The sequence below is a fragment of the Scyliorhinus canicula genome, chromosome 6 (genome assembly GCF_902713615.1).
Source record: "Scyliorhinus canicula chromosome 6, sScyCan1.1, whole genome shotgun sequence".
Taxonomy (NCBI): Eukaryota; Metazoa; Chordata; class Chondrichthyes; order Carcharhiniformes; family Scyliorhinidae; genus Scyliorhinus; species Scyliorhinus canicula.
This window is the reverse complement of record NC_052151.1, coordinates 225,737,028-225,760,488: the sequence shown is the minus strand read 5'-3', so window position 1 is coordinate 225,760,488 and position 23,461 is coordinate 225,737,028. Positions and strand designations below refer to the sequence as shown.

Sequence of the window (23,461 nt, the reverse complement as noted above, 5' to 3'; positions counted from 1 at the left end):
AAAGTGACTGATTGAGATACAGTAAGAGCGTGAGACAATGAGCGAGAGAGGGAAAGATAGCGGGAAAGAGAGACAGTGAGAGAGAGACAGTGACAGAGTGAGAGAGAGAGCGAGAGAGAGTGACAGAGTGAAAGAAAGTGACAGATCGAGAGACAGCGAGAAAAAGAGACAGTGAGAGAGAGAGCGAAAGCGACAGGTTGAGAGAGAATGAGAGAGAGAGAGAGCGAGACAGCGAAAGAGAAACAGTGAGAGAGAGAGACAGTGACAGAGTGAGAGAGAGAGAGAAAAAGCAACAGATTGAGAGACAACGCGAGAGAGAGAGACAGCGAGGGAGAGAGAGCTAAAAAGAGAGAGAGAGACAGTGAGATAGAGACAGTGACAGTGTGAGAGAGAGAGAGATAGCGACAGATTGAGATACAACGAGAGAGAGGGAGAGACAGTGAGAGAGAGACAGTGACAGAGTGAGAGGGAGAGAGCGACAGAGTGAAAGAAAGTGACAGATAGAGAGAGAGAGAGCGAGAGAGAGCGACAGTGAGAGAAAGTGACAGATAGAGAGACAGTGAAAGAGAGATCGAAAGCGACAGGTTGAGAGACAGCGAGAAAGAGAGACAGTGAGAGAGAGACAGTGACAGAGTGAGAGAGAGAGAGCGAGAGAGAGCGACAGAGTGAGAGAAAGTGACAGATAGAGAGACAGTGAGAGAGAGAGCGAAAGCGACAGGTTGAGAGACAACGAGAGAGAGACAGCGAAAGAGAAACAGTGTGAGAGAGAGAGACGGTGACAGAGTGAGAGAGAGAGAGAAAAAGCAACAGATTGAGAGACAACGCGAGAGAGAGAGAGACAGCGAGGGAGAGCTAAAAAGAGAGAGAGAGACAGTGAGATAGAGACAGTGACAGTGTGAGAGAGAGAGAGATAGCGACAGATTGAGATACAACGAGAGAGAGGGAGAGACAGTGAGAGAGAGACAGTGACAGAGTGAGAGAGCGAGAGCGAGAGAGAGTGACAGAGTGAGAGAAAGTGACAGATAGAGACAGCGAGAAAGACAGTGAGAGAGACAGTGACAGAGTGAGAGAGAGAGAGTGACAGAGTGAGAGAAAGTGACAGATAGAGACAGCGAGAAAGACAGTGAGAGAGACAGTGACAGAGTGAGAGAGAGAGAGCGACAGAGTGAGAGAAAGTGACAGATAGAGAGACAGCGAGAAAGACAGTGAGAGAGACAGTGACAGAGTGAGAGGGAGAGAGCGAGAGAGAGCGACAGTGAGAGAAAGTGACAGATAGAGAGACAGTGAGAAAGAGAGACAGTGAAAGAGAGAGCGAAAGCGACAGGTTGAGAGGGAACGAGAGAGAGGGAGAGACAGCGAGAGAGGGACAGCGAAAGAGAAACAGTGAGAGAGAGAGAGACAGTGACAGAGTGAGAGAGAGAGAAAAAAACAACAGATTGAGAGACAACGCGAGAGAGAGAGAGAGAGACAGCGAGGGAGAGAGAGCTACAAAGAGAGAGAGACAGTGAGATAGAGACAGTGACAGAGTGTGAGAGAGAGAGAGATAGCGACAGATTGAGAGACAGAGAGAGAGAGAGAGAGAGAGAGAGACATTCACTCTCTCCACCACGGCCGTGTGTACCATCTGCAAGATGCACTGCAGAAACTCACTGAGTCTCCTTAGGCAGCATCTTCCAAACCCACCACGTGGACAATCTGGAAGGCCAAGAGAAGCAGAATCGTATTCAGCCACAATCTGTAACCTCATGGCCCAGCATATCCCCCACTCTACCATTACCACCCAGCCAGGGGCTCAACCCTGGTTCAATGAAGAGTACAGGAGAGCATGTCAGGAGCAACATCAGGCGTACCTAAACAATGAGGTGTCAGCCTGGTGAAGCTACAACACAGGACTACTGTGTGTCAAACAGCATAAGCAGCAAGGAATAGACAGAGTGAAGCGATTCCACAGCAAATACATCAGATCTCGGCTCTGCCACATCCAGCCAGGAATGGTGATGGACAGTTAAACACCTCACTGGAGGAGGAGGCTCCACAAATATCCTCACCCTCAATGATGGAGCCCAGCACATCCGTGCAGAAGGCAAAGGCTGAGGTACTCGTAGCAATCTTCAGCCAGAAGTGCTGAGTGGGTGATCCATCTCAGTCTCCTCCGGAGGTCTCCAGCATCACAGTCTGCAGCCAATACGATTCACTCCACGTGACATCAAGAAACAGCCGAAGGCACTGGATACTGCAAAGGCTCTGGGCCCTGATAATATCCCAGCAATAGTACTGAGGACTTGTGCTCCAGAACTTGCCGCTCCCCTAGCCAAGCTGTTCCAGTACAGCTACAACACTACCATCTACCCGGCAATGTGGGAAATTGCCCAGGTGTGTCCTGTACACAAGAAACAGGACAAATCCATCCCGGCCAATTACCGCCCTGTCAGCCTACACTCCATCACCAGCAAAGTGATGGAAGGAGTCATCAACAGGGCTATCAAGCGGCACTTACTCAGCAATAACCTGCTCACAGACATAGAACATAGAACATAGAACGATACAGCGCAGTACAGGCCCTTCGGCCCACCATGTTGCACCAACATGGGAAGTCAAAAACTAAAGGCCATCTAACCTACACGATGCCATTATCATCCATATGCTTATCCAATAAACTTTTAAATGCCCTCAATGTTGGCGAGTTCACTACTGTTGCAGGTAGGGCATTCCACGGCCTCACCACTCTTTGCGTAAAAAACCCACCTCTGACCTCTGTCCTATATCTATTACCCCTCAATTTAAGGCTATGTCCCCTCGTGCTAGCCACCTCCATCCGCGGGAGAAGGCTCTCACTGTCCACCCTATCTAACCCTCTGATCATTTTGTATGCCTCTATTAAGTCACCTCTTAACCTTCTTCTCTCTAACGAAAACAACCCCAAGTCCATCAGCCTTTCCTCATAAGATTTTCCCTCCATACCAGGCAACATCCTGCTAAATCTCCTCTGCACCCGTTCCAAAGCTTCCACATCCTTCCTATAATGAGGCGACCAGAACTATACGCAATACTCCAAATGCGGCCGTACCAGAGTTTTGTACAACTGCAACATGACCTCATGGCTCCGGAACTCAATCCCTCTACCAATAAAGGCCAACACACCATAGGCCTTCTTCACAACCCTATCAACCTGGGTGGCAACTTTCAGGGATCTATGTACATGGACACCGAGATCCCTCTGCTCATCCACACTACCAAGAATTTTACCATTAGCCAAATATTCCGCATTCCTGTTTTTCTTTCCAAAGTGAATCACCTCATACTTCTCTACATTAAACTCCATTTGCCACCTCTCAGCCCAGCTCTGCAGCTTATCTATGTCCCTCTGTAACCTGCAACATCCTTCCGCACTGTCTACAACTCCACCGACTTTAGTGTCGTCTGCAAATTTACTCACCCATCCTTCTGCGCCCTCCTCTAGGTCATTTATAAAAATGACAAACAGCAACGGCCCTAGAACAGATCCTTGTGGTACGCCACTCGTAACTGAACTCCATTCTGAACATTTCCCATCAACTACCACTCTCTGTCTTCTTTCAACTAGCCAATTTCTGATCCACATCTCTAAATCACCCTCAATCCCCAGCCTCCATATTTTTTGCAATAGCCGACCGTGGGGAACCTTATCAAACGCTTTACTGAAATCCATATACACCACATCAACTGCTCTACCCTCGTCTACCTGTTCAGTCACCTTCTCAAAGAACTCAATAAGGTTTGTGAGACATGACCTACCCTTCACAAAACCATGCTGACTATCCCTAATCATATTATTCCTATCTAGATGATTATAAATCGTATCTCTCCAAGACTTTACCCACAACAGACGTGAGGCTCACCGGCCTATAGTTACCGGGGTTATCTCTACTCCCCTTCTTGAACAAAGGGACCACATTTGTTACCCTCCAGTCCTCTGGCACTATTCCTGTAGCCAATGATGACATAAAAATCAAAGCCAAAGGCTCAGCAATCTCTTCCCTGGCTTCCCAGAGAATCCTAGGATAAATCCCATCAGGCCCCGGGGACTTATCTATTTTCACTTTGTCCAGAATTGCCAACACTTCTTCCCTACACACCTCAATGCCATCTATTCTAATAGCCTGGGTCTCAGCATTCTCCTCCACAACATTATCTTTTTCCTGAGTGAATACTGACGAAAAGTATTCATTTAGTATCTCGCTTATCTCCTCAGCCTCCACACACAACTTCCCACCACTGTCCTTGACTGGCCCTACTCTTACCCTAGTCATTCTTTTATTCCTGACATACCTATAGAAAGCTTTTGGGTTTTCCTTGATCCTACCTGCCAAAGACTTCTCATGTCCCCTCCTTGCTCGTCTCAGCTCTCTCTTTAGATCCTTCCTCGCTTCCTTGTAACTATCAAGCGCCCCAACTGAAACTTCAAGACACTCAGTTTGGGTTCCGCCCAGGGTCACTCAGCTCCTGACCTCATTACAGCCTTGGTTCAAACATGGACAAAGAGTTGAATGCTAGAGGGGAGGTGAGGTGAGTGACTGCCCTTTGACGTCAAGGCAGCATTTGACCGAGTGTGGCATCAAGGAGCCGGAGCTAAACTGGAGTTAATGGGAATCAGGGGGGAAACTCTCCGCTGGCTGGAGTCATACCCGGCACAAAGGGAGATGGTTGTGGTGGTCGGAGATCGATCATCTCAGCTCCAGGACATCACTGCAGGAGTTCCTCAGGGTCGTGTCCTCGGCCCCAACCATCTCCAGCTGCTTCATCTATGACCTCCCCTCATAAGGTCAGAAGTGGGGATGTTTGCGGATGACTGCACAATGTTCAGCACCATTCCCGACTCCTCAATAAAGCCGTCCGCGTCCAAATGCAGCGAGACCTGGACAATATCCAGGCTTGGGGCTGACAAGGGGCAAGTTACATTCACGCCACACAAATGCCAGGGAATGACCATCTCCTACAAGAGAGGATCTAACCATCGGCCCTTGACATACGGTAGCACAGTGTTTAGCACTGTTGCTTCATAGGTCCAGGGTCCAAGGTCCGATTCCCGGCTTGGGACACTGTCCGGAGTCTGCACGTTCTCCCCGTGTCTGCGTGGGTTCCCTCCGGGTGCTCCGGTTTCCTCCCACAAGTCCCGAAAGACGTGTTGTGAGGTGAATTGGACATTCTGAATTCTCCATCGTATTCGTTTGGATCTGTGCTGTGTTTTGCATTTATATCTCGTTAAATGTTCTTTAAATATTGCTGAATGTTCTCCATCCGGTTGACCCATTAACAGATCTTCCCGGTTCACCGTGGACACTCTGTCTCATCCCGTTAAAGTCAGCCGTACCCACGTCTAAAATTCTAGTGTCCGAATGGTGCTTTCCACTTTCAAACGCTACGCCGTAACGTTGTGATCACTATTTGCTAAATGTTCGTGCGCAGTTAGGCTGTTCATGAAACTGGGCTCGTTACTCAGAGCTCAATCTAATATTGCCGGATGCCTTGATGCATCCAGAACATATTGTTGCAGGAAACTGTCCCGGACATATTCCAGAAATCCGTTACCTTTCCGACACTTGTCTGCCTCTCCCAATCTCAGTGTAAATCCCTCATTAATACTACTCTGCCTCTGCTAATTTCTGCATTGATACAATCTGGCACCAGGGGGTCGATACACAACATTCGAGTTTGACATCCGTATCGGTTCCACCTATAGGGTGTCCACTGGCTGATTGCCCCTCAGTAGATCCTCCCTCGCCATTGAGGTGATAGTATTTCTAATCAGTAACGTTAGTCCAATCCCTCTGCCATATTCCCGATCCCTCCTGGAGACTTTATAACCAGGGATAATTAGATCCCAGTTTCGAACATCCTGCAGCCGTGTCTCTGTAATCGCTACCACATCATCATCTTCAATTTGCATTTGAGCTCACAGCGTATTCAGTTTATTCCTCACACTCTGTGTGAGAGAGAGAGACAATTTGCATATAGAACCTTTAATTGGCACTTCCCCCAGACCTGCCCCAAGCACTGTCGCTTTATTTGCTTTCTGAATGGCCACTAAGCCCCTTTCGTTTTGCCGCTAGTCTCTGAGCTGCTACTTGTTCCTGGAACTGGAATGATTTGCCTTGAGGGTCTGCCCCACCCTCGCATTCGCTGGGTTACAGTCTCTTTGAGAGAGAGATAGTGAGAGAGGGAGAGAGAGAGAGAGAGAGACAGAGAGAGAGAGAGAGAGAGACATGGGGAGAGAGACACAGGGAGACAAGGAGAGATAGACAGAGACAGAGAGAGAGAGAGAGACATGGGGAGAGAGACACAGGGAGACAAGGAGAGATAGACAGAGACAGAGAGAGAGAGAGAGACATGGGGAGAGAGACACAGGGAGACAAGGAGAGATAGACAGAGACAGAGAGAGAGAGACATGAGGAGAGAGACATGGGGAGAGAGAGACACAGGGAGACAAGGAGAGATAGACAGAGACAGAGAGAGAGAGAGACATGAGGAGAGAGACACAGGGAGACAAGGAGAGATAGACAGAGAGAGAGAGAGACATGGGGAGAGAGACATGGAGACAAGGAGAGATAGACAGAGAGAGAGAGACATGGGAGAGAGACACAGGGAGACAAGGAGAGATAGACAGAGATAAACATGGGAGAGGGAGAGAGAGAGACACAGGGAGACAAGGAGAGATAGACAGAGAGAGACAGAGAGAGAGACATGGGGAGAGAGAGACAGACACAGGGAGACAAGGAGAGATAGACAGAGAGAGAGAGAGAGAGAGAGAGAGAGAGATGGGGAGAGAGAGAGACACAGGGAGACAAGGAGAGATAGACAGAGACAGAGAGAGAGAGAGAGAGAGAGAGAGAGAGATGGGGAGAGAGAGAGAGACACACAGGGAGACAAGGAGAGATAGACAGAGAGAGAGAGAGAGAGACATGGGGAAAGAGACATGGGGAGAGAGAGAGACACAGGGAGACAAGGAGAGATAGACAGAGACAGAGAGAGAGAGACATGGGGAGAGAGACATGGGGAGAGAGAGAGAGACACAGGGAGACAAGGAGAGATAGACAGAGAGAGAGAGAGACATGAGGAGAGAGAGACACAGGGAGACAAGGAGCGATAGACAGAGACAGAGAGAGAGAGACATGGGGAGAGAGAGACACAGGGAGACAAGGAGAGATAGACAGAGAGAGACAGAGAGAGAGAGACATGGGGAGAGAGACACAGGGAGACAAGGAGAGATAGACAGAGACCGAGAGAGAGAGAGACATGGGGAGAGAGACATGGGGAGAGAGACATGGGGAGAGAGACATGGGGAGAGAGAGAGACACAGGGAGACAAGGAGAGATAGACAGAGACAGAGAGAGAGAGAGACATGGGGAGAGAGACACAGGGAGACAAGGAGAGCGAGACAGAGACAGAGAGAGATGGGAGAGAGAGAGACAGCTAGAGAGGCAGTGCGAGAGAGACACAGGAAGGGAGACAGGGAGAGAGACAGGGAGAGAGACAGTGAGAGAGAGATAGTGAGAGAGAGGCAGGGGAGAGACAGGAAGAGAGACAGGGAGAGAGAGACAGGGAGAGAGACAGTGAGAGAGAGAGACAGGGATAGTGCGAGAGAGACACTGGGAGAGAGACAGGGAGAGAGACAGTGAGAGAGAGACAGCGAGAGAGAGACAGCGAGAGGGAGACAGAGAGAGAAAGACAGTGAGAGAGTGAGACAGAGAGAGAGAGACAATGCGAGAGAGACACAGGGAATGGGACAGGGAGAGAAAGGAGAGAGACAGAGAGAGAGAGAGACAGCGTGAGAGAGACAGCGTGAGAGACACAGGGAGTGGGACAGAGAGAGAGACGGTAAGAGAGAGAGACAGCAATTGAGACAGAAAAAGAGAGAGAGAGATCTGGAGAGAAAGGCAGAAAAAGACAGACCGACAGTAAAAGAAAGAGAGGGGGAGACAGCGAGAGAGACAGTGAGAAACAGAGGGACAGCAAGGGAAGAGAGACAGAGAGACAGACACAGTGAGAGAGCAACAGCGAGAGAGACAGGAATTGAGACAGAAAAAGAGAGAGACAGCGAGTGAGGCAGTGAAAAAGAGCAAGGGAGAGAGAGATAGAGGGAGACAGGGAGAGAAGGAGCAAAATGTGACATTATGTTAAATGTACAGAACAGCAATGGTTAATGGTATGTCCAAATCAACCACTAGAGGGAGCTAGATGTACAACTATATAAGACATTGATGCTAAGCCTTGTGGGTGAGAGGTTGAGGAGGAAGCTAGACAACAGGGGCCTCACGGTAGCATGGTGGTTAGCATCAATGCTTCACAGCTCCAGGGTCCCAGGTTCGATTCCCGGCTGGGTCACTGTCTGTGTGGAGTCTGCACGTCCTCCCCGTGTGTGCGTGGGTTTCCTCCGGGTGCTCCGGTTTCCTCCCACAGTCCAAAGATGTGCGGGTTAGGTGGATTGGCCATGCTAAATTGCCCGTAGTGTAAGGTTAATGGGGGGATTTTTGGGTTACGGATATACGGGTTACGTGGGTTTAGGTAGGGTGATCATTGCTCGGCACAACATCGAGGGCCGGAGGGCCTGTTCTGTGCTGTACTGTTCTATTCTATGTCTAACGGATTGAAGGAAAGATAGTGTGAGTGAGAGCAGATCATAGTTAATGTAATAATGTAGAGATTAGTAGCACACGAGTGTAGATTATATGTTTATTATTAACTCTTTATTATCCAGGATTAAGTGTTGAATCCAATTAAGTCGTGCAAATAAATATTTAGCATTGTTCAATAAAAAATCTATTTGTGGTCTTTGTGAACGCTAGGCCAACTATCCTTGGATTAGAACCACAAAGAACACCACATGGTACCAGGAGTAATTTGTCTACAAATAATAAGCCGCTAGATTAGACAGGTTAGCTTCAAGAAGATTGAAGAAATCACTCGCGCCACTACACTCATCAAATAAATGGACACATACGAGGATTGAAAGACGGAAAGTCTGAAGAAACCGGACTCCTTCAGAACAAACGGTAAACTCAAAACTGGACGTCCTTCAAGCAGCAGTTGGAAGTTTCCCTCTCTGCCTCCGTCCGGAGGCTAGAAAATGCTTCCGATCAGAGGAAAATAGAGCTTCTTCTTAATTTGGCTGGAAGGCAAGCATTAGAGTTGTATAACTCCTCTGAATTTGCTGAAGATGCGGATAAAGTGAAGTATAACATCGGGCAACGGGCGTTCGAGGCTGGCGGCCATTTTGAGAGAGACGTCACAAGCGTGAGGTTGTGCCCCGCGCTGTGGCCACGCCCATAGGAAGATTCAGAGTGCACAAACTGAAGAAAAAAGATCTTCAGTTCCCCCCCTATGCGCACTGAAGGATACTATCCTGGTTGATGCAATTACTGCACCAGATTGTGATAACAAACCAAAAAGTTTTCAAAAAAGTATTAAAGAGTGGAGTGTGCTACCTGAGATGAATGGGAATGACATTCCATTTCAGATAGATACAGGAGCGCACACAAATTTAATAACCAAAAAGAACTTCAGACAAGCATACAGTACGCCGCAAATAGGGAAAACGACCCGTTGATGGACTGACTGTATTGGAAATACCATAGCCACGAGAGAGGTCTCATTGTTTGCTATGGCGATATCAAAATGTCAATCGCCGTTAAAATTTAGATGATAAATCATCGCTACTTGGAGTGGATGCTCGCGATAAATTAAACTTGGTTCCAAGGATCCCACACCACCAATAATTCGGACGTCATGCTTAAAGAGCCAGGACATGGTTCAATTGTTGCTGGTCCCTTATCAAAAGCTGCAGGTGATACCACACTTTCAGATATAGCACCCAATGTGGAAGCTTCATTTGCTGCTGAAATGCTACCAGTGTCTGCCAGCAAGCTCCGTATCGTCAGAAAAGGACTTGACGTGCCAAAGAGTATTCAAATACCTCGAAGAAGGCTGGCCCAATGGAAGGCGCATGTTAGAAGGTGACCTCACAGTAATTGACGGATTCCTACTCAAAGGAGACAGGGTAGTTACTCCTTCCTGCCTCTGACAGGGTATTTTGGAGCAGATATACACGAAGCGTTGAAAAATGTCACAGACGTGCAAGACAATCTGTGTACCGGCCTGGAATCAGCAAGCACACGGCCGATCATGTGCTGGAAGGCAGCATTTGTCAGAGGCATCAATCTGCGCATTCCAAACAGAGCTTGGAAGAAAATGAACTCATCACCAATCCATGGATCAACGGTGGTATGGATCTATTCTACTTTAAAGGTCATGACTATCTAGTCATCATCGACTATGATTCCAACTATGCCGAGGTGATGACGCTGAATGATTCAATGACGCTGTAATGCGAGCAGCAAAATCTCCTTTTGCTCATCACGGAATTCCATGACACGTTGTCTCGAACACTGGTCCTTGCTTCGCCAGTTGGGAGTGGGCACATTGTGCAGAAGGTTATCATTTTAACCACATCACGTTAAGCCCACTGCACTCCCGAAGTAGGATTAGTCCAGAAGCATTTCTCACGAGCACTGACGTACAGAGCTAATCCATTGTCGTCGGGTTTGCCGCCCGCCCAGACGTGGGACGAAGGACTCGTGCCCCGTTACCAGAAACCACGATTCAGAATATGGATGATCAAGATTACCGTCTGAGGTTACAAAAACAGAGTCTACTGCAACAAGCACATAAAAAAGGAGACGACAGTCAGATACAAAATCTTGAAAGTGGATGGTCACTGTCATGGGCCAGAGTTTAGAAACTCCAAAGTATATTATGGCGTTCACCTGACCTATAACCTTTTGTTGAATTTGGTGAGAATGTGCACGAGAGTCTGCCTTTCAGGTTTTATTCAACAGACTTCAGGGGCTTTTAATCTACAAACAAGCTTTATTCTAAGAACCTAGTTAACATTTGTATAAACACACACAGCAAGAATTATCATCAATGACAAACAAAAAGACCCCACACAGCTACAATAATCTATGTATAACCCTCAATGAATTAGAATATAGAACACAGTGCAGAAGGAGGCCATTTGGCCCATCGAGTCTGCACCGACCCACCTCAGCCCTCACTTCCACCCTATCCCCATAACCCAATAACCCCTCCTAACCTTTTTGGACACTGAGGGGCAATTTTGCACGACCAATCCACCTAACTTGCATGTCTTTGGACTGTGGGAGGAAACCGGAGCACCCGGAGGAAACCCACGGAGACATGGAGAACGTGCAGACTCCGCACAGACAGTGACCCGAGCCGGGAATCGAACCTGGGACCCTGGCGCTGTGAAGCCACAGTACTGGCCACGTGTGCTACCGTGCTGCCCAACGGAATACCCCCTTAACTGTTCCAATTCAATAACAAAATCCAAGTAAAAGCAGAAACCCCTTTTCAAAGGTGTGGCCGAGCACACGGCATTCTGACTGCTATAAGATGTGTTAGTGATACTCTGTTCCCCTTTGCAAACAACAGATTTGAATTCCTTCCAGAAAGCACTTATCACTTTTAAGTTCCCAAGTAGTCGGGGAACTGCTTTAAAATTAAGATAGAGAGACTCTTTCTTCAACCCGCGTCATTCAAACCAGCCCCAAACTCAAAGCAAAAGTAAAACTCAGAGCCACAGCCTAGCTCCGCCCACACAATGACATCACTGAAGCCATGTGATAAGACAGAAACATTTCTTAAAACGGATACTCCCGTGACACCACATGTTGCCAAAGTATGACGACGAAATGCACCAAGGTCATATTTGGTACAAACTGAAAAGGCACAATGTTTAGCAGAACGAGGAGAATATTACTGAAGGTAAAGAACTATGTTTCATTTCAAACTCTGAACAATATCGCTCAGGATGCCATTTTCCAAAACATTTGACTGTCCAAATCCTTCACTGTCAACAGCGCATCAACTCAATCTTGAAGACAACTTGCATACTTCAAAAAGACCACTGATACGTTCAACGAGGAAACCATGAACAGACTGAATTTGTAATTAATAACTGTTCATCTGTACTCACCGTTATAAATTAACATTTATTTTACACCTGAACGTAAGACAAGTTAAGGTAATGATTCATGCTCGCCGATGTAACATTCAAAGAAAAAAGGTGAGAACCTTTTTTTCCAAAGAAAGGGGGATGTAACATGATGATAAATTAACAGTACTGTAATGGTTAATGCCCAAATCAACCACTAGAGGGAGCTGGGTGTAGAACTATATAAGGCATCGATGCTAAGTCTTGTGAATGAGGGGTTGAGGAGAAAGCTAGAGGACAGACTGTAGGAAAGATAGTGTGAGTGAGAGCAGATCATAGTTAATGTAATAGTGCAGAGATTAGTCGTAGATGAGAGTAGATTATATGTTTATTATCAACTATTATATATTTATTATCTAGCAGTAAGTGTCAAATTCAGTTAAGTAGTGTAAATAAATAGCTTTGTTCAATACAAAAGATATTTGTGCTCTTTGTGACTATGCCAACCTAGGATGAGAACCACAATGAGCAACACAAGAAAGAGAGAGGGATAGAAAGACAGAAAGAGAGACAAGCAGAAAACGAGAGAGAGACACACAGTGCGTGAGAGAGAGATCGTGAGAGAGAGAGAGAGAGAGAATGCAAGAGAGACACAAAGAGAGAGAAAGGCAGTGCGAGAGACAGTGTGAGAGACAGAACGAGAGAGTCAGCACAAGAGAGACAGCACAAGAGAGACAGTGAGAGAGAGAGAGAGAGAGAGACAATGGGAGAGAGTGACACAGGGAGAGAGACAGGGAGAGAAAGAGGGAGAGAGGGAGAAACAGAGAGAGAGAGAGATATAGAGAGAGAATCATAACAAGCGACAGAGAAAGAGAGGGAGAGAGAGAGGGAGACAGAGAGAGGACAGGGCTAGGAGTTGGGTCCAGGGGAGGAAAGGACGTGATAGGGAGAGAACCGGAGGGTGGAACTAGGGTTAGGCCAGAAAACAAGAGCGTGTGAAATCTCGAGTAACTCACTGTGAGTGAGGAGAACGTCAAACAGATTCCTCCAAATCCATTGAGAGACAGAGCGAGAAATATCAATGCAGAGAGAGCTGTAAGGAAAATAAAGAATGTGATTACACTGACAGCGTGTGGCAATCCCATAATACCCAGTGTCAGCATCGAGCTCCCTCTACATTACCCTGACAGCGTGTGGCAATCCCATAATACCCAGTGTCAGCATCGAGCTCTCCCAGGACAGGTACAGCACGGGTTAGATACAGTGTAGAGCTCCCTCTACATTACCCTGACAGTGTCCCCCACTTTATACCCAGTGTCAGCATCGAGCTCTCCCAGGACAGGTACAGCACGGGTTAGATACAGTGTAGAGCTCCCTCTACATTACCCTGACAGTGTGTCCCCCACTTTATACCCAGTGTCAGCATCGAGCTCTCCCAGGACAGGTACAGCACGGGTTAGATACAGTGTAGAGCTCCCTCTACATTACCCTGACAGTGTGTCCCCCACTTTATACCCAGTGTCAGCATCGAGCTCTCCCAGGACAGGTACAGCACAGGTTAGATACAGTGTAGAGCTCCCTCTACATTACCCTGACAGTGTGTCCCCCACTTTATACCCAGTGTCAGCATCGAGCTGGTGAATGGGGTGAAAGGTCAGCGAGCCGTTTCACTATGTTGGGGTTATACCCGAGGTAGCAGGGCAGACAGTAACTTACTTGGCGGATTGTAGGCAGCTGTAGCGATCATGGCACAAGAGATGGCAAAACAGGCACTGAAAGGCGAGAGAGAGAGAGAGGGATTGACAGTCAGTGACATTGCTTCATACTGAAGAATAGCCATTGTTCCCGTGAATACTCCACCCCTCCCCCCTCCATCCCATTCCCTCCTTCCACATCCCCCCCCCCCCCCCCCCCCCCCCAAGTCCAACGGGCCTTTATCTCTCAGCGAGCCAGCCGTGTCGGAAGCGCTTCCCCGCCCGAACGTCTCGCATTGATCCCTCTCCTCCCCCTATTCCTGCCCACTTCCCATTCCGTTGGGACAGCGTCGACTGAAACCCACCCCCACCCCACCCTCAGGCCGGCAACTCCCGATCCCACAAATCCCGCTTCGCTGGAAAAGATTTCCCGCGAATCGCCCCTGCCTCATTCACCTCGTCGCCCGAAATTGGTGCCCCCGCAGCACCCCCCCCCCACCCCTTGTGGGGATCTCGATACTTCCGCCAAGCGCAAAACGGCTCCTCCCTATCTCCCTCGTCATTTTGACCTCTCCCCCCCCCCCCCCCCCCCCCCCCCAGGGTCTATCCACGCAGACGCAACCTCCTGTTCCTGTGTAACAGGCTGGAGAAGGGGCTGAATGGGGCCTCCTCCTGTTCCTGTGTAACAGGCTGGAGAAGGGGCTGAATGGGGCCTCCTCCTGTTCCTGTGTAACAGGCTGGAGAAGGGGCTGAATGGGGCCTCCCCCTGTTCCTGTGTAACAGGCTGGAGAAGGGGCTGAATGGGGCCTCCTGTTCCTGCGTAACAGGCTGGAGAAGGGGCTGAATGGGGCCTCCTGTTCCTGCGTAACAGACTGGAGAAGGGGCTGAATGGGGCCTCCTGTTCCTGTGTAACAGGCTGGAGAAGGGGCTGAATGGGGCCTCCTGTTCCTGTGTAACAGGCTGGAGAAGGGGCTGAATGGGGCCTCCTGTTCCTGCGTAACAGGCTGGAGAAGGGGCTGAATGGGGCCTCCTGTTCCTGTGTAACAGGCTGGAGAAGGGGCTGAATGGGGCCTCCCCCTGTTCCTGTGTAACAGGCTGGAGAAGGGGCTGAATGGGGCCTCCTCCTGTCCCTGTGTAACAGGCTGGAGAAGGGGCTGAATGGGGCCTCCCCCTGTTCCTGTTGTAGCCACCTAAAATGGATGCTGAGCTACAAAAATAGGCCAAGCGCTAAGACTGCTGGGAAACAGACAGTTTAGCCAGAACAGCAGTCTGCAAAGAGCATTTTGCATTCTGCAGCAGCAGAAACCAGTTTGGGCTCAGGTGAGAAGACCTTAGCTAGGTGCAAATGGCAAAACGCTTTGCATGCTAATGAGGCCATCAGACTTGAACACCCACACAATAGATACATTTGGTTCTGAATGGACACATTTTAATCAAGGCCCAGACATCGAGGCACCAGAAACCTCCAAACAAAAGGGCAAAAGAAACGCCCCCTCCATCACGGAGACCCCCTCGCATTGGGGAATTCAAACAGTATCGATGAGGAATTGACCCAATAGGTAAAGCCCGCCCAAGAAGAGGGAAGGACAATGGGACCCCTATAAAAGACGGGACCCTCGTGTTGTCCGGTCTGCTGTTTTGTGCTCCGGCTACCTGTGAACTTCAACCTGACTCCTGACTCCAGCCGTTGAGCACCAGCCGCTGAACCGTGAGTACTATACGACGCTCGCTACGCGAACTAGCTACCGATAGACCCTGACGACCAGCATACCCTCTGAAGGTTGCAGCCCCAAGATCAGAAGGAAGGCCTCGCTCCCTGACCTTGCCGGTTCCCACTTAGTTAAGTATACTGATCGTTTAGTTTAGTCATAGTTTAGTCCCGTAGTGTGTGCATGGGTATTTATTATACTTGTCATAATAAATACGACTCGTTTGGAACTTACTAATCGGTGTATCGTCTTTATTACTTTGAACCTGACCTTGAAATATGGCTGGAGAAGGGGCTGAATGGGGCCTTCTGTTCCTGTGTAACAGGCTGGAGAAGGGGCTGAATGGGGCCTCCTGTCCCTGTGTAACAGGCTGGAGAAGGGGCTGAATGTGGACTCCTGTCCCTGTGTAACAGGCTGGAGAAGGGGCTGAATGGGGCCTCCTCCTGTGTTACAGGCCGGTTTGAGGCGTGGCTGTGAGAGGATGGACAGTGATGGAGGGTGGCGGGAGGTGAGAGGTCAAAGGGCCCCAGAGGACTGCAGGTCGCCTTACCTGCCAACCAGACGGGGCATCCGGGGCCCGTACTTGTCCATCAGGATACCCAGGGGGAGTGTGGTCGCGCTGAGCAGGAAAGAGCCGATGGTGAAACCCAGATTCAGCATTTCGGCCTGGTCGATGCAGCTTGCCCACGTGCCTCCTCCTGTAGCGTTGCGGGGTCCGCTGTCCAATGAATTCCCCGTCACGTTCACAGCCTCTGTGAGGAGAGAGAACAACACCACACAAATCACAACCAACAAAAGAAGCAGCCAAACCCTTCGGCCCACCCGGCTCATGCAAGCCCCCGAATTCCAGTCGTGCTTCCCTCCCGTCCACCCTGCCAAGACAGAGACTAGCATTGACATAGCGCCTTTCACCGAGCGCAGCCGATGGACGTCCTTTCCAAGCCGAGGTTCAATCAAGGAACATAAGGCGGCCATTTTGAGAACAGCAAGATCCCAAACTTAGCATCTTGAGGTAGGACCCGGGCGTTGCTTGGTCGCTGCATGGAGGGTGGGGAGGTGGGGGTCACACACATTACCTACCCCGGCACCCACAACCATTACAAAATAAAATCATATAAACAACACCAGAAAGAGAGCAGGCGGTTTGTAATTACAACACTCATCTGACAGTGCGGCGCTCCCTCAGTACTGACCCTCGGACAGTGCGGCACTCCCTCAGTACTGACCCTCTGACAGTGCAGCACTCCCTCAGTACTGACCCTCTGACAGTGCAGCACTCCCTCAGTACTGACCCTCTGACAGTGCAGCACTCCCTCAGTACTGACCCCCTGACAGTGTAGCACTCCCTCAGTACTGACCCTCTGACAGTGCGGCACTCCCTCAGTACTGACCCTCTGACAGTGCAGCACTCCCTCAGTACTGACCCTCTGACAGTGCAGCACTCCCTCAGTACTGACCCTCTGACAGTGCGGCACTCCCTCAGTACTGACCCTCTGACAGGGCAGCACTCCCTCAGTCCTGACCCTCTGACAGGGCAGCACTCCCTCAGTACTGACCCTCTGACAGTGCAGCACTCCCTCAGTACTGACCCTCTGACAGTGCAGCACTCCCTCAGTACTGACCCTCTGACAGTGCAGCACTCCCTCAGTACTGACCCTCTGACAGTGCAGCACTCCCTCAGTACTGACCCTCTGACAGTGCAGCACTCCCTCAGTACTGACCCTCTGACAGTGCGGCACTCCCTCAGTCCTGACCCTCTGACAGTGCAGCACTCCCTCAGTACTGACCCTCTGACAGTGCAGCAGTTCCTCAGTACTGACCCTCTGACAGTGCAGCACTCCCTCAGTACTGACCCTCTGACAGTGCGGCACTCCCTCAGTACTGACCCTCTGACAGTGCAGCACTCCCTCAGTACTGACCCTCTGACAATGCAGCACTCCCTCAGTACTGACCCTCTGACAGTGCAGCACCCCCTCAGTACTGACCCTCTGACAATGCAGCACTCCCTCAGTACTGACCCTCTGACAGTGCGGCACTCCCTCAGTACTGACCCTCTGACAGTGCAGCACTTGCTCAGTACTGACCCTCTGACAGCGCAGCACTCCCTCAGTACTGACCCTCTGACAGTACGGCACTCCCTCAGTACTGACCCTCTGACAGTGCAGCACTCCCTCAGTACTGACCCTCTGACAGTGCAGCAGTTCCTCAGTACTGACCCTCTGACAGTGCAGCACTCCCTCAGTACTGACCCTCTGACAGTGCGGCACTCCCTCAGTACTGACCCTCTGACAGTGCAGCACTCCCTCAGTACTGACCCTCTGACAATGCAGCACTCCCTCAGTACTGACCCTCTGACAGTGCAGCACCCCCTCAGTACTGACCCTCTGACAATGCAGCACTCCCTCAGTACTGACCCTCTGACAGTGCGGCACTCCCTCAGTACTGACCCTCTGACAGTGCAGCACTTGCTCAGTACTGACCCTCTGACAGCGCAGCACTCCCTCAGTACTGACCCTCTGACAGTACGGCACTCCCTCAGTACTGACCCTCTGACAGTGCAGCACTCCCTCAGTACTGACCCTCTGACAGTGCAGCACTTGCTCAGTACTGACCCTCTGACAGTGCAGCGTTCCCTCAGTGCTGAGGGAGTGCCGCACTGTCAGAGAGTTAGTACTGAGGGAGTGCTGCACTGTCAGAGGGTCAGTACTGAGGGAGTGCAGCAATGTCAGAGGGTCAGTACTGAGGGAGTGCTGTGGGCAGCACGGTAGCATGGTGGTTAGCGTCAATGCTTCACAGCTCCAGGATCCCAGGTTCGATTCCGGCTTGGGTCACTGTCTGTGCGGAGTCTGCACGTCCTCCCCGTGTCTGCGTGGGTTTCCTCCGGGTGCTCCCGTTTCCTCCCACAGCCCAAAGATGTGCGGGTTAGGTGGATTGGACATGATAAATTGCCCGTAGTGTCCTAAAAAGTAAGGTTAAGTGGGGGGGGGGGTTGTTGGGTTACAGGTATAGGGTGGATACGTGGGTTTGAGTAGGGTGATCATTGCTCGGCACAACATCGAGGGCTGAAGGGCCTGTTCTGTGCTGTACAGTTCTATGTTCTATGTTCTACTGACCCTCTGACAGTGCGGCACTCCCTCAGTACTGACCCACTGACAGTGCAGCACTCCCTCAGTACTGACCCTCTGACAGTGCGGCACTCCCTCAGTACTGACCCACTGACAGTGCAGCACTCCCTCAGTACTGACCCTCTGACAGTGCGTTACTCCCTCAGTACTGACCCTCTGACAGTGCAGCTCCCTCAGTACTCACCCTCTGACAGTGCGGCACTCCCTCAGTACTGACACTCTGACAGTGCAGCGCTCCCTCAGTACTGACCCTCTGACAGTGCGGCACTCCCTCAGTACCGACCCTCTGACAGTAGTCATTACTTTGGCATTCTCTCAAGTTGCTATCTGTCGGTGTGGACTTAAACTGATATCGTTTTTTTTTAGGATGCATACGCCTGGGACTTGAAAAGCAGTAAATAAATAGAATAGTGTACAGAAAGTGGCTACATTCAGTCAATTGATTTTCTGGAGACGCACGTGAGAATGATGAATACTAGCTAAAGATGTGATGTTTGATCGCTACGATCCAAAAGAAAATGCTTCACAAACTGAAATCCCAGTGGCTGCTGGCAATGTCATTGTCGTCGGATTCACGCGACCCCTGAAGGAATGGAGTGGATTGGCCGCCAGCGGTTCATCCCCCTCCAAACCGAAATCACGGCAAGGTGGCCTCCGTGTCTGTGGCTGCCAACCTGTGGGACTTTGCCAGCTGGATGCTCATCGGGAGGGTTGTGATGAAGGTTTGGAAATTCGACCACTCCAAGAATTCTTCAAATTCAGGGAACGCCATCCATGAAGAAGTCTCGGGAAGCACGTGCAAACGTGGGAATGGTTCAGAAAACCTGAGGGACTGTGTTTGGGAGAATACACCACAGAAATTGTCACAAACGATTTAGTGCAGAAGACACCGTGTGAAATGAGCAACCCCTCACTCTGAGATTCTGCCCTCTGGTCCCAGACTCTCCCACACAGGGAAACAGCCTCTCAGAATCGCCCCTCACTCTGAGATTCTGCCCTCTGCTCCCAGACTCTCCCACACGGGGAAACATCCTCTCAGAATCTCCCCTCACTCGGAGATTCTGCCCTCTGGTCCCAGACTCTCCCACACGGGGAAACATCCTCTCAGAATCTCCCCTCACTCTGAGATTCTGCCCTCTGCTCCCAGACTCTCCCACACGGGGAAACATCCTCTCAGAATCTCCCCTCACTCTGAGATTCTGTCCTCTGGGCCCAGACTCTCCCACACGGGGAAACATCCTCTCAGAATCTCCCCTCACTCTGAGATTCTGTCCTCTGCTCCCAGACTCTCCCACACGGGGAAACATCCTCTCAGAATCTCCCCTCACTCTGAGATTCTGCCCTCTGCTCCCAGACTCTCCCACACGGGGAAACATCCTCTCAGAATCTCCCCTCACTCTGAGATTCTGCCCTCTGGGCCCAGACTCTCCCACACGGGGAAACATCCTCTCAGAATCTCCCCTCACTCTGAGATTCTGCCCTCTGCTCTCAGACTCTCCCACACGGGGAAACGTCCTCTCAGAATCTCCCCTCACTCTGAGATTCTGCCCTCTGCTCCCAGACTCTCCCACACGGGGAAACATCCTCTCAGAATCTCCCCTCACTCTGAGATTCTCTCCTCTGCTCCCAGACTCTCCCACACGGGGAAACATCCTCTCAGATTCTCCCCTCACTCTGAGATTCTGTCCTCTGCTCCCAGACTCTCCCACACGGGGAAACATCCTCTCAGAATCTCCCCTCACTCTGAGATTCTGCCCTCTGCTCCCAGACTCTCCCACACGGGGAAACATCCTCTCAGAATCTCCCCTCACTCTGAGATTCTGTCCTCTGGGCCCAGACTCTCCCACACGGGGAAACATCCTCTCAGAATCTCCCCTCACTGAGATCCTGCCCTCTGGTCCCAGACTCTCCCACACGGGGAAACATCCTCTCAGAATCTCCCCTCACTCTGAGATTCTGCCCTCTGGGCCCAGACTCTCCCACACGGGGAAACATCCTCTCAGAATCTCCCCTCACTCTGAGATTCTGTCCTCTGCTCCCAGACTCTCCCACACGGGGACACATCCTCTCAGAATCTCCCCTCACTCTGAGATTCTGCCCTCTGCTCCCAGACTCTCCCACACGGGGACACATCCTCTCAGAATCTCCCCTCACTCGGAGATTCTGCCCTCTGCTCCCAGGCTCTCCCACACGGGGAAACATCCTCTCAGAATCTCCCCTCACTCTGAGATTCTGTCCTCTGGGCCCAGACTCTCCCACACGGGGAAACATCCTCTCAGAATCTCCCCTCACCCTGAGATTCTGTCCTCTGGGCCTAGACTCTCCCACACGGGGAAACATCCTCTCAGAATCTCCCCTCACTCTGAGATTCTGCCCTCTGGGCCCAGACTCTCCCACACGGGGAAACATCCTCTCAGAATCTCCCCTCACTCTGAGATTCTGTCCTCTGGGCCCAGACTCTCCCACACGGGGAAACATCCTCTCAGAATCTCCCCTCACTGAGATTCTGCCCTCTGGTCCCAGACTCTCCCACACGGGGAAACATCCTCTCAGAATCTCCCCTCACTCTGAGATTCTGTCCTCTGCTCCCAGACTCTCCCACACGGGGACACATCCTCTCAGAATCTCCCCTCACTCTGAGATTCTGCCCTCTGGGCCCAGACTCTCCCACACGGGGAAACATCCTCTCAGAATCTCCCCTCACTCTGAGATTCTGTCCTCTGGTCCCAGACTCTCCCACACGGGGAAACATCCTCTCAGCATCGACCCTCACTCTGAGATTCTGTCCTCTGCTCCCAGACTCTCCCACACGGGGAACATCCTCTCAGAATCTCCCCTCACTCTGACATTCTGCCCTCTGCTCCCAGACTCTCCCACACGGGGACACATCCTCTCAGAATCTCCCCTCACTCTGAGATTCTGCCCTCTGGTCCCAGACTCTCCCACACGGGGAAACATCCTCTCAGAATCTCCCCTCCCTCTGAGATTCTGTCCTCTGCTCCCAGTCTCTCCCACACGGGGAAACATCCTCTCAGAATCTCCCCTCACTCTGAGATTCTGCCCTCTGCTCCCAGACTCTCCCACACGGGGAAACATCCTCTCAGACTCTCCCCTCACTCTGAGATTCTGTCCTCTGGTCCCAGACTCTCCCACACGGGGAAACATCCTCTCAGAATCTCCCCTCCCTCTGAGATTCTGTCCTCTGCTCCCAGTCTCTCCCACACGGGGAAACATCCTCTCAGAATCTCCCCTCACTCTGAGATTCTGCCCTCTGCTCCCAGACTCTCCCACACGGGGAAACATCCTCTCAGAATCTCCCCTCACTCTGAGATTCTGCCCTCTGCTCCCAGACTCTCCCACACGGGGAAACATCCTCTCAGACTCTCCCCTCACTCTGAGATTCTGTCCTCTGCTCCCAGACTCTCCCACACGGGGAAACATCCTCTCAGCATCGACCCTTTCAAACCCCCGGAGAATCCGGAATGTCTCAATCAGGTTGCCAATGAGGACAGGTCTGGCCTACTCAACCTCTCATCAAAAGAAAATCCCTCCCTACCCAGGGGCAACCCAGTCAACCTTCCCTGGACCAACTCCAATATCAGTACATCTTTCCTTAGATAACTGCTCACCGTATTCCAGGTGTGGTCTAACTCGTGCCTTGTGCAGTTTTAGCAAGACTTCCCAATGTTTATACACCATTCCCTTTGGAATAAAGGCCAACGTTCCATTTGCCTTCCCAATGACCTGCTGACCTTGCATGCTGGCTTTTTGTACACAAGGACCACCAAATCTCGCCCCCCCATGATGCAGCTTTCTGCAATCTCTCTCCATTTCAATAATATTCAGCTTCTTTATTCTTCCGACCAAAGTGCAGAGGACATGGTGGACATGTGACAAGTGGGGGGGGGCGGCATTGTGGCACTACTGCTTCTCAGTGCCAGGGTCCCAGGTTCGATTCCGGCCTCGGGTCACCGTCTGTGAGGAGTCTGCACTTTCTCCCCGTGTCTGCGTGGGTTCCCTCCGGGTGCTCCGGTTTCCTCCCACAGTCCAAAGATGTCCATGTTAGGTGGATTGGCCATGCTAAATTGTCCCTTAGTGTCCAAAGATGTACAGGTTGGGTGGATTGGCCGTGTTAAATTGTCCCTTAGCGTCCAAAGATGTGCAGGTTGGGTGGATTGGCCGTGTTAAATTGTCCCTTAGTGTCCAAAGATGTGCAGGTTAGGTGGATTGGCCGTGTTAAATTGTCCCTTAGTGTCCAAAGATGTACAGGTTAGGTGGATTAGCCGTGTTAAATTGTCCCTCAGTGTCCAAAGATGTACAGGTTAGGTGGATTGGCCGTGTTAAATTGTTCCTTAGTGTCCAAAGATGTACAGGTTAGGTGGATTGGCCGTGTTAAATTGTCCCTTAGTGTCCAAAGATGTACAGGTTAGGTGGATTGGCCGTGTTAAATTGTCCCTTAGTGTCCAAAGATGTGCAGGTTAGGTGGATTGACCGTGTTAAATTGTCCCTTAGTGTCCAAAGATGTGCAGGTTAGGTGGATTGGCCATGTTAAATTGTCCCTTAGTCTCCAAAGATGTGCAGGTTAGGTGGATTGGCCGTGTTAAATTGTCCCTTAGTGTCCAAAGATGTGCAGGTTAGGTGGATTGGCCGTGTTAAATTGTCCCTTAGTGCCCAAAGATATACAGGTTAGGTGGATTGGCCGTGTTAAATTGTCCCTTAGTGTCCAAAGATGTACAGTTTAGGTGGATTGGCTGTGTTAAATTGTACCTTAGTGTCCAAAGATGTCCAGGTTAGGTGGATTGGCCGTGTTAAATTGTCCCTTAGTGTCCAAAGATGTGCAGGTAGGGTGGGGTTGTCGGGTCGTGGGCCTGTGAGCTCAATGGGCCTGGCTCGGGTGCTTCTTCCAGAGGGTCGGTGCTGTCTCGATGGGCTGAATGGCCTCCT

At 50.6% G+C, this 23,461-nt stretch overlaps 1 protein-coding gene across 1 annotated transcript in view; it reads right to left on the bottom strand.

The window, feature by feature from the left end:
• Positions 1–23,461, bottom strand: part of slc43a1b (solute carrier family 43 member 1b) — a 181,058-nt gene that overhangs the window by 128,324 nt on the left and 29,273 nt on the right. Inside the window, exons 3-5 of the mRNA XM_038801165.1 lie at positions 15,943–16,144; positions 13,706–13,761; positions 13,006–13,082 (exon numbers count right to left, since the gene is read on the bottom strand). Coding sequence (XP_038657093.1) covers positions 13,006–13,082; positions 13,706–13,761; positions 15,943–16,144 — 335 coding nt within the window. The remainder of the gene's footprint in view (positions 1–13,005; positions 13,083–13,705; positions 13,762–15,942; positions 16,145–23,461) is intronic.